This window comes from Schistocerca piceifrons, chromosome 8 (assembly GCF_021461385.2).
Source record: "Schistocerca piceifrons isolate TAMUIC-IGC-003096 chromosome 8, iqSchPice1.1, whole genome shotgun sequence".
Lineage (NCBI taxonomy): Eukaryota > Metazoa > Arthropoda > Insecta > Orthoptera > Acrididae > Schistocerca > Schistocerca piceifrons.
In genome coordinates, this window is record NC_060145.1 from 329674124 (window position 1) to 329686183 (window position 12060).

Below are 12060 nucleotides of genomic sequence, written 5' to 3' on the forward strand. Positions count from 1 at the left end.
ACATTTTAAAGCATCTCTGATTAGAATGTGGAATGATAGTTCAGAAGCTACTCCCACTAAGTCATAATTTTTGGATTCAACGAATTGATAAGACTGAATCATAATTTTTTGGGTTCAACAAATTGATAAGCTTTTTTCCTCTACAGGTCATCTTGTCAGCTTGCAGTTCGTACTTTGAAGGACTGTTAAGTGAAAACCCATGCCAGCACCCAATTGTACTGATGAAGGATCTGCGTTATTGGGAAGTGCAGGCACTTGTTGACTTCATGTATAGGGGAGAAGTCAATGTTGGTCAAGACAAGTTACCCTCATTGCTTGCTGCTGCAGAGGCTCTCCAAATCAAAGGTATTTCCTTGCCTCTATTAACTGGTTATTGCAGAGGATTGTGTTGGCAATAAAGCAGTTTACTTAATGAAACAGAAAACTAACTTTACTGTGAAATAAATACCAAAATAATTTTTTTTTTTTCTTTCCCCCCTCAAGGAATCATCTTTGAAAACAAAAGTTGCTGCTGGTTAACATTGCCCCATGCATTGTAACACATGGATCCTTTTTGGCATGCTGCCAACATTTTTGTCGACAGATGCTGCTGCTCGAGTGTGCCTTGGTCATTGACAGTGACTCATTAGAAATGACTCAGTATGTGTGTATTCATGTGGCAATGAATTGCTAGTCAGTTGGTCCCAAACATGTTCAGTTGGATTTGTGTCTGCATATACTGCAGGCAATCGATTTATAGTTACTTGAAGATTTTCACAAAAGTGCCTGTCGTATTCATGCATTATCTTGTGTAAGACGAACCTTTAGCTGAAACGTTGAATGAGAAGTATGATAGTATTTTGAAAGATGCTATCCTGATGCAGCTTAGCCCTAAAATTGGTGCTGTTACATAAAATGTACTTGTAAAGGTGGAAGAAGAAAGCATTCAGTGACAAAATATTGATAAAATACATTAAATGCACATCGAAAAAAATGGAGAGGTTAACATGTCGAAGCAGCCAGCTCTGACACACAGGCAGCAGAGAGCCTCATCAGCAACTTCAGATGCTCATAGATTCCGAGGGAGATTTTTAATTGTGAGGAGACAGGTCTGTTTTGGAAATTGATAACAGCGGAGGAGAATGCATTTCCCAGTCACAAGCCAATGGAAAACTGTCTCGTGCTGCTATTATGTGCCAATGCAGCAGTGATTTGAAAATTAAACTGCTGCTAGTTTACGACTGAGAAACTCGATGAACCTTCAAGAAGTGTTAAGTCCAGAGGAGCAGGTTAAATGTGATGTGGAGGTTCAACAAGGAATCATGGGTGACACATGATGTTTTTTGTGAGTGGTTCAATGAAGTATTTGGTCCTTCGGTGAAAAACTATTTACTTGAGATGAATCTGCCCCTCCATGTCTCACTTGTTTTGGACAATGCTCCTGCCCATTCTCCAGGCTAGAAGACCACCTCCTTGAAGAAATTCAACTCATCAAGACCGAATTTCTGCCTCCCAGCACAACTCTGTTACTCCAACCTATGGGCCTGTAGGTTGTTTCTAACTAAAAGAAGTTCTACACTGAAGCACTCTTCGAGCGTTGCTTTGAGTTGAGTGAAGCTACCAATCTCTCTCTCTCGGAGAATTTTGCAAATATCACGTCAACATCGTTGCCTGCGTCAAGATGATTGAAAAGGCATGGGAATGGGCTGCCTAGGGAACTCTCACTTTTGCTTGGACCAAGCTTTGGCTAGAGTATGTAGTTGATTTTGACTTTTAGGCATGAGAGTCAGTACCTGTGGGAGCCTGAAGTCAATAAGATTGTGTCTTTGGCCAAGAGCATAGGACTAGAAGTGGACAATAATGATAGCAATAAGCTTGTGGAAGATCACAGCCAAGAAATAACCGCTGAAGAGCTTATGAAGTTAGTGTGTTTCACAGCAAGAAGTTGAGGTGGAGGTGGTAAGAGCAAAGCAGCAATCTTGCGCTGCAATAAAAGCATGGGAATAGGTTGCATCGTACATTGAAAATCACCACCCCAATAAAGCAGTGGTTATGCGCGCTACAAATTTGACAGTAATGCTGTGTTGCATTTTCGCCATCTGTTCAAGCATTGGCAGGAACAAAAGACTACAGGTAGCTTCCTAGTAAAAAAGAATTATTTACTTATCGTGAATAATAAAGTACATAATTTTCTTTGAATAAATGGCGTGAATAAGATAGAACTTACAGTAGTTTTACTGCATGGAACGCATTATTGTATTGTACATTAATTTATATGTTTTAAATGGTTTTGGGTAATGAGTGTGTTGCACTGATAGTAAGATTCTGGAACGAATTACGCTTGCTATGTGAGGTTGCACTGTATACTGATTTTAACATTAGTAAATGTGCGTTACCGGTTACTAAATTACATGTATGTTGTAATCAATTATTTTATTGAAGAGCTACATCTTACTCATTTTAGTACTATTTTTATACATTGACGCCACCTTGCAGTGATAATTTTTGGCAGTCTTCTTGCACCAGATGAATATTTGGTAGATAATAAACTGAGTGATGTAATGGCTTCTTCAGTTTGTAGGACGTATATTTTATTTAATTGTACCAGTGATATTTCACTGATACCCTTCATGTATTTCTCTTGTAGAGCCATTGAGAATGATGTAATGCTGAAGAGAAGAAGACAGTTTAAAATTAAGACGGTGGTCGACACTAATATTTTTTTAGTACAGTAAAAATGGCCATAAAGCATTTATGCATTTTGCTGCTGCAACTATTTACTGTCATGATAATTAATTTTAATAATATTGTTTTAACTTTTCTTGCAGTGTAAGAAACAGTTAATTAAACCCCTAAGGGTCTGACGGTTGTTTCGAGAGTTTATGTGTAGTGCCCAGGAGGCCCAAGCTATTTCAGATAATTCTTCCTTCCTGAGCTGCGTTTCCTCCCCCATGCTCACTCATCCTCCTCCCCGATACTTAATCCTTCCCCACTGTCCCCTCCTCCCCCTTTTTCAGTGTTCTTTCTTACGTCAACCTGGCTATCCACCTGGTAGCCTGTATTCTGTGCAGTTATGTTTCCCTTGCTTTTTCTCTTTCATCTTTTTTTGCATTCTTGGTTCCGCTTTGGGGTTTGACCTCCACTTCCAAATTTTTTTTTCTGTAGTGCAAGCCATTTGGGGAATAACTGCCTCCCTAGCGTCACTGGCTTGGAGTGAAACTCTTTCCCCACAAATTGGTCTGCAGTAGGACACATGGCGAAACATTCACTGCAACAAAGCCGCTACTTTTTGTGCAAAATATTGAAGACAAGTTTGGTGAAGTCGAGTGTCTTAGTAAGATGTGGTTAGGTTCCCTGTTGATCAAAGCTTCTTCTGCTGCCAAGTCTGCTGCTCTTCTTGCTTTTGAGTGTCTTGGCAATGTCCTACTATCTATTACACCTCACCAGGCTCTGAATATATCTGAAATGATGGGGCATTTTTGAAGGACAGTCGCACCAATATTGGCACCTTTATTCTGTCTTTAGAGAGAGATAACCCTACCAGAGATCATCAAGGTTGTGTGTTAACAGTCTGACGTGAAGCCATATGTTCCGCCACCCATGAAGTGCTTTCAGGGCTTGCATTTCAGGCACATCTTCCCGATGGATGGCAGACCGTCTGTGTGCTGACTGGACACCCTCTCCATGAGGGAGCCCATGTGTTCCACCACCTGTTCTTGTAAATTGTCACAACTGTCACTCTCCACACTCACCAAATTGCCCAGCTTACAAAAAAAAAAAAAGAGTAGATAACTAAGAGTATATGTTGCTGGATCGTGTCGGTTACACTGAGGACAGACTCCACCCTGTGTGGATGACTTCTCCATTTGCCTCTGTTATGTCCTTTCCCCCTTTTCCTCAAATCTGTCTCATCCCGCTCTCCTCTCCCCCTCCCCTGTGGTTCCCATGCTCTCCCCAGTGGTTACTGCTCCCTTTCACAGGCCAAAGAAGTGTCCCCCTTCTTTGGTGTTGGCCAAGGGCACCCTTCACTCTTTGGCGGGTTCCTGCTTGGTTACCGTGGGGCCCCAACCTTTGCAGCATCTTTCCTCTGCTACACTGTGTGTCTGTCCTCTTGTTACTCTTTTTCCCCTCTCTTGGGGAAAATGTCTGGGATGTTTTTGGGAATGCGTTCCACATTTTCGGTAGCTGACATGAGAACAGTCCCAACACTGATATTCATTCATTTTCTTCTTTCCTTGTTCCCTTTCTACTAACCTTCCTCCGCTATGGTGTTTGAAGTTCCTCTTGATCTTCTTCCTCTCAGAGGCCGGCCCACATGTCTGATGTGTGATGGGTGACTGGGTAACATACAATTCCCAGCCCCATCTCAACAAGTATGCTGCAGTAAATCCCATTATTGTTCAGATAGGTGTTGATGCAATTGACCCGTGAAATCGTGCTCTCGCTCACGAAGTGGCACTTTGCTTTTGCACACGGCTTCTGATTCTCAAGCACAACTACTGCTTGCAGCTTCACTCCTCCACGGCTATCCTGTTCATGTCAGGGCGCATTGAATGCTGCATTCTTCCTGTGGTGTTACTTACAGTGGGCTGCTCAATGGCCTGACTGAGGCAGAAGTCCGGACGTACCTTTCTGACCGTGTCATTGCAGTCCGTTGGGTGATGAAAAAGATAAATGCATCCTTAGTGCCCACACGCACTCTATATCTTATTTTTTATAGAGTGGTGCTTCCACCAAAGATCAAAACAGGCTATGAAGTTATCACACACGAATGTTGTGTCAACACTTGGCCAAATGTGTAACCTGTGGTAGATGTTCTCATAAGGGCGATTGTGTTCCTCCTCCCCCCCCCCCCCTCCCTCCCTCCCTACTGTATCAATTGCAACGGTGACCATGCAACCTCCTCCTGAGATTGTCCCGTGAATCTCGGTGAGCGGGCTATCCAGGAGATCCGGGTGAAAAAAAAATTGCCTTACCTGGTCGCTCGCAAATTGTTGGCTAGTCAGAAATCTTGTGTTCAATGATCTGGCATGTACAGGACTCATCTTCGTGAAGGACGTGGCCCCACAGGCATGCTACCTCAGATTTTGTACCATGGTTGTAAAATTGCACATTGTCACGTTAGCATCCCTGTCTCATCCTCCAGCTCTGCAACAAGCCACCAAACCTTCACCTCACAGGGCGAAGTCACCTGCTACACAACCGGCAAGCCAGAAAGAACAGAAGGAATGCTCTCTTCTTACAATCCCACCGCCTCCAGCCAACAAACATCTGAGTCGTCGTCCGCCAACCGGAAAGGCTAAAAAATATCAAACAAATGTAAATGATCTTCTTTGGCGGCTCGGAGATCCCCTTCAATGGTGTCACTGCATGATATCCTCATCTGACTGACCTCTGTGTTGCTGGTGTGCACCACCACAATCTGCAGCTTCGAGGTAACACTCATTCATTTTTCCGTCCTTCCTTATGCCCATAATGATTCTCCTCCAATGGAACATTCACGACCGTAGATCCAAGAGTGAGGACTTACAGCTGCTTTTGAAATAGCAGCAAACAAACTTGTATTCTCACGACCGCCTTGAGCTCTCACATTTCTTTACATTTTGCTTTGACCCCCCCCCCTCCCCGAAGGATGGCATTCCATCATCTTGTGGGGAGTCATGCTGCTCATTTGGGATGATGTTCATAGTCAAACAATCTGACTATCCCTCTCCAAGCTCTTGCAGTCAGTCTGCATTTTCCTTCCTCATTTCACCTTTTCGGTTTGTACTGTTTACATTCCTCAGTCATTTGGTGTCACTAGGGCAGACTTCCTCCACCTTATTGGCCCCATTCTGCTGCTTGGTGACTTCTGTGTGCACCATCCTCCATAAGGCTCTCCCAGAATCTGGCTGACGCCAGTCAACTTAATCTCGTCCCCCTTAACACAGGAGCACCCAGGTTCCTTTCACACCCCTCGCTCACGTATTCCCATTTGGACCTCTCCTCCTACACTGTCCAGCTTGTCCATCATCTTGAGTGGTCTGCTGGTGACCATTTCCCATGTGCTATCCGTTTGCTGACTCCTACCCTTACCCTTACCCTTACCCTTACCCTTACCCTTACCCTTACCCTTACCCTTACCCTTACCCCATGTGCACACAAATGGCTGCTTTCCAAGGCTGGCTGGAGGCCTTACTCCTCCCTGGCAGCCTTCAACAAACCACATTTCTCTCATTGTGATGACCAGGTAGAATATCGTACAAACATTATCCTTACCACCGCAGAAAGTTCCATTCCTCCCACTTCCTCTTTACCGCCCCATGTCCAGTTCCCTTGATAGACAGAGGCGTGCAGCGATGCAATTTGCATGTGGAGACACTCCGCATTTTTCAACAGTTATTGTACAATGGCAAACTGCATTCTTTATAAATAAATGTGTGCACAGTGTCATCGCGTTATTCGGGATAGCAGTAAAGCTAGCTGGATTTCCTTAACTATTTAACAGTTCCATTCCCACTTTGTGTGGGCCACATCCTACAGCTTTCTGGGACTAAGGTCTATACCCCAATTTCTGGCCTTGGCCGTAGCAGATAATTTCTTAGTGGACCCTATTGCTATCTCCAACACTTTGTGCCACTATTTTGCATAGATTTCGAGCTCCACTCCGTATCACCCTGCCTTCCTCCATTGGAAAGGAGTGGAGAGGGCTCAGGCAATACCCATCTCTTCTCAGAATCGTGAGTGCTACAATGCTGCCTTTGCTATCTCAATGCTCCGCCCCAATGCCCAATGATGATCGCATTCAGATGTTGCAGAACCTTTCTCTTGCAGGCAAACACTTGCTTCTTCATACATACAATTGCATCTGAGCAGAGGGTACGTTTTCCAGATGCTGGCGTGAAGTCGCTGTCATACCTGTACCTAAGCCCGTTAAGAAAAAACACCTTCCTTCTAGCTACCGCCCCATTTCTCTCACCAGCTGTGTTTGCAAGGTGATGGAACGTATGATTGATGCCCGTCTGGTATGGTGGCTGAAGTCTCATAATTTACTAACTACTACACACTGTGTATTTCGAGTGTGCATTCTGCAGTTGGCCATCTTGTCACTTTGTCGACCTGTATTATCAGTGGTTTTCTGCAGAAATACTAGATTATGGCTGTGTTTTTCAATTTGGAAAAATGCTAAGACTCCTGCTTCAGGATTGGTATCCTCTTTTTCTCTGTACATGTGGGGGTTCTGTGACTACATGCCCTGTTTCCTTCAGGAATTTTTAAAAGACAAGATTTTCCAAGGTACGTGTGGGTTCTGCCATGTTGGACACCTTTATCCAGGAAAATGGCGTGCCTGAAGCTTCCATCCCTACTGTCGTCGTCCTCTTCACTATTATCCCTGTTATGGCCTGTCTCCAGCCAAGCATCTCCGGCTCCCTTTTCGTTGATGATTTTGCCATATATTGCGGTTCGCCACGGACTTGAGCAGGGTCTCAAATATTGTCTCCATCCTCTTTACTCGTGGAGCATTGACAATGGCTTTTGACAAAACCGAATTTCTGGCAGCACAACTGGTTCTTTCCACCATCTTTACATCTTGGGCCTGTTGCTCTTACATTAGTTTAAACTAAAAAATTTCTGGGTCTTATGCTCGATAGAAAACTTTCTGGTACTCCCACATGTCTTACCTGGCAGCTGGCTTCCTCGGATGTTCTACGTGTCCTCAGCAGTAGTTCACGAGGAGCAGATCGGACCACCCTCCTCCATTTGTACAGGCCCCATGTCCGTTTGAAACTAGACTATGGGTGTTTTGTTTATGCATCTGCACGTCTGTCCCTTTTACACCATCTCAGTAGCATCCACCATCGTGGCATCCGTTTGGCGACAGGCATCTTTTACACTAGCCTTGTTGAGAGTCTGTCTGCAGGACCTGCCCATCAAACACTTGTCATACTGCTATATTTTTCTGGTATTGGTTTCCGGAGTATTTACTGCGGAACTCTTCGCCCTGTATCAGTCCATGCAGTGCATCTGAATACACAGGCTTTTCAGTTACATCATCTGCTCCGACACTCTGTGCCCATCAGAGCCTTTGTGTGCTGCACACTGTCCATCACTTAGTGCAATGGGTCCAGGAAAGCTTGTCACTTTCTCACTCTTCATGGAGCCACTGTGACATTCATGTGGATTTCTGGTCACGTAGGTCTGATAGGAAATGAGGCTGTATGACAAAGGCAATTTAATTTTTAGTTCTGGCTCACCATTTCTCTATGGCATATTTTATGGACCTTTCTCAAAGTCCCTGTTCCGTCGATTGGGCTTAATGTTGTAGCTGTTTTTAACTCATTTTCTGTCTTCCTGTTCTATGGTTCTGACATTGGTGCATATGATCCTAGTTGTTTTTGTGCCACAAAACAAAACAAAACAAAACAAAACAAACAAACATTCTTCCCCTTACACCTCTCAGGCTGAAGGCCTGATACAACAATTTGGCCACGATACAGTCTGTGCATCCCAAGGTCACCCGCTCTGTTTGTTCTGTATCTTGCAGAAACCAGCTCTCTGGGCCCTGCCCTCCTCAGTCTATGAAAGATAACAAAAAGAAACTTAAGTCCCAGAACAAGTTTGTGGTGGTTGAACTGATGCATAGAGACAAAGTTGATTTAGTGGAAACCATTTTGTTCTGTGTGGATTGTCACAGCCTTCCCAGCTGTTCAAAAATTCTGCTTATATTTCTGTTTCATTCGACTTGGATAATTTGTAGGTAAGTCATCACACGATTGTGTTGACTGTAAGCGAACAATATGATGCAGTTCAGTGCTGTCTCATGATAGTGAAGTTACATCAACTGAGCAGCCAACTTCACATGGTGACAACCCTTCTCGTCGTAAAGTGACAAGGCACATGTGACCTATTTAGCAAATGACCTGTCAAGCTTGTTGACAGGCAGAATAACATACGCAAGCCATGTTGTTTAATTCGTAATTAGATATACAGTGCCTTCTACTGAGCTGTACTGAGAATGCAGGTTTACTTCTATTGCTTGTACTAAGTGACTATATGAAGTGGTTTCCCATAGTCAAAAGAATACATATGGGCGATGCAAAACTGTTTTTAGCTGTCCAGTTTCCAAATCCCTACCTGGAAAAAGGCAATGTTATGATAGAAGCATATGCTTTTAGTGCAAGTAAATGTAATGAATGATTCATTATATCTAGTTCCCGACAGAACCTATTTACAGTAATCGGTGTGTCCAAAAAATAATTTTAAGTTTCCCTGTGATTCATGCATATCCAAGCAAGTGTGAATCCTTTATATTTGGGGGAAATAAAAATGAAAATTAAATAATGTCTCTCATAGTTTGACTGTTATGATATATCGTATGTGATATGTTGCACAGGATTAGCAGGACCTGCTTCCACTCCATCCTCACAAGATGAAGATTCAATGCCCGCAACTATTGAGGATTTTCTGGATGAGCAAGTGCCGTCTCCCATAACTGAGAGGCGCATGCGGAAGCGCAGAATGATGGGTTCTCCACAGCAGCAGCCTATAAGGGTAATTTACAATGCATGTTACGCACCTAATCATTAGTATTTATACTGTGATTCCATTGTTGTACTGAGTGAAGTAATGCAGTGGTTAGCACACTGGACTCGCATTCAGGACGACGACGCTTCAAACCCAAGCCCGGCCGTCCAGATTTAAGTTTTCCGTGATTTCCCCAAATCGCTCCAGGCAAATGCTTGGACAATTCCTTTGAAAGGACATGGGCAATTTCCTTCCCCATTCTTGATGACACAATTAAGAGTTTATCTCTGCCTCTAATGACTTCAATGACGTTGAGACGTTTAACTCAATTTTCCTTCATTCCTATTTGCGCTCTCTCTCTCTCTCTCTCTCTCTCTCTCTCTCTCTCTCTCTCTCTCTCTCTCTCTCCTCTCTCTCTCTCTCTCTCCCCCTCTCCCCCCCCCCCCCCCCCCCCCCCTCTCCCCCCCTCTCGTGCCCACACATGCACCCTTCCTTCCTTCCTTCCTTGGGTATAGAGCGTACTGTGGTTACTGTTACCCCTAATGTTGTGCCTTACTTTGCAGCAGTGGTCATTAAAATACAGTACACATTTAACAACATTGGCTGACCATTGTTGTATAAGGGGCATTGAAAAAAGAAACGAGCTGAGTCTGGAATGTGCAAACGGGGTACAGGAGGGTAATATCCTGGTGTGTGTAATGAGGTGTGGTTCCGACCAGAACGTGGAAGTTCACAGCCCGTTGCTAGAGGGCACAGGTGCATGTCACATGATTATACAGTGCTAGCTGCAGCATGCATCAGTCGTCCAAGGCTGCCAATTGCATTGCAATCAGTGACACGGAGACGTCAAAAGAAGAGCAAAATGGTGTTCATTTTTTGACAGCTGAAGGAGTAGGGGGATTGGACATTCATAGACGAATGTCACAAGTGTACTGCAAGCACTGCATGTCCCTTCAATGGTCAAGGCGTAGCACAAGCGCTTCAGGGAAGGACAGTTGTTAGCTGATGACGCACGGTCTAGAGCACCACATTGATCACCAATGACTGGTGCATGCACTCATTATTCAGGACTGCCAAGTGACAGTGAAAGCCATAAACACCATGGTTGTATTGAGGGTCGGAAGTGTTCACACCATCATGAAGGAACGACTGCATATGCATGAAGTGTGTGCCCAATGGATGCCTCACAGTCTTCAACCACACCAGGAAGCATGTCGAATTGCTCACTGTCTTTCTCATCTGCAGCACTATGCTTGGGAAGGGACTGCCACTGCATGACGGAGGGTACCCTGTACAACTAGTTATTCCCTTTTCTGTCACACTTGCATTTAGAGCAAGGGAAAAACTACTGTGTATTTGCCTCTGTATGAGCCCTAATTTCTTGTATTTTATCTTCATGGTCCCTACGTGGAATGTATGTTGGTGGCAGTAGGTTCATCCTACAGTCGGCTTTAAATGTCAGTTCTCTAAACTTTTATCAGTAGTGTACTTTGAAATGAATGTCTTCTTTCCTCCAGGGGCCGGCTGTGGTGGCCGAGCGGTTCTGGGTGCTTCAGTCTGGAACCGCACGACTGCTATGGTCGCAGGTTCGAATTCTGTCTCGGGCACGGATGTGTGTGATGTCCTTAGGTTAGTTAGGTTTAAGTAGTTCTGAGTCTAGGGACTGATGACCTCAGATGTTAAGTCCCAAAGTGTTCAGAGCCATTTGAACCATTTTTTTCCTCCAGGTATTCCGACTTCTGCTCCCAAAGCATGTCCGTTAACACATACATGCTGATCGAACCTACTGATAACAAATCTAGCAGCTTGCCTCTGAACTGCTTCGGTGTCTTCTTTCAATCCGACCTGGTGTGGATCCCAACAATTCAGCAATATTCAAGAACAGATCGCACTACCGTCCTATATGTGGTATCCTTTACAGATGAATCACACTTTCCTAAAATTCTCTCAGTAAACCAAAGTCAGCCTTCCAGACCAGAGTCCTCACATGCTCATTCCATTTCATATCGCTTTGCAACATTGTGCCCAGATATTTAAATGATGTGATTGTGTCAAGCAGAACACTACTAATGCTCTATCCAAACATTATGTGTTCGTTTTTCCTACTCATCCGCATTAAATTGCATTTTTCTACTTTAAGAGCCAGCTGCCTTTGATCACACCAACTAAAAATTTTGTCTAGGTCATCTTGTATCAACCTACAGTTGCTTATCTTCGACACCTTCCTGTACACCACAGCAGCATCAGCGAACAGCCACGGATTGCTGCCCACCCTGTCTGCCAGATTATTTAAGTATATAGAAAATTAGCAGTGCCCCTATCGCACTTCCCTGGGGCACTCCTGTCTCCTATGAACACTCACTGTTGAGTACAACAAGAAAGACCACAAAGGAGATCCAATTTCAGTACCTATTCTACAAGAAAAAGCTGTATTTTTTAGAGATGAGTTAAAGGAAGGTGACGATAATTTTACTGCAATTCAGGATGGTTGGATTGATGGAAGAACTGATATGGCATAAAGCAGCTCGAAATTCGTGGTGAAAACTTTTCTATGGATTTTCTGACTATTACACAATT

The 12060-nt window shown here is 44.0% G+C and overlaps 1 protein-coding gene across 16 annotated transcripts in view; it reads left to right on the forward strand.

Annotated features, from left to right (window-relative positions):
- The window catches only part of LOC124711198 (protein bric-a-brac 1-like), a 448529-nt gene that overhangs the window by 425091 nt on the left and 11378 nt on the right, over window positions 1-12060 (forward strand). For all 16 annotated transcript variants that reach the window (XM_047241130.1, XM_047241129.1, XM_047241131.1 and 13 more), the window contains 2 exons: window positions 147-345; window positions 9353-9510. In XM_047241130.1, the coding sequence (XP_047097086.1) occupies window positions 147-345; window positions 9353-9510 (357 nt within the window). The remainder of the gene's footprint in view (window positions 1-146; window positions 346-9352; window positions 9511-12060) is intronic.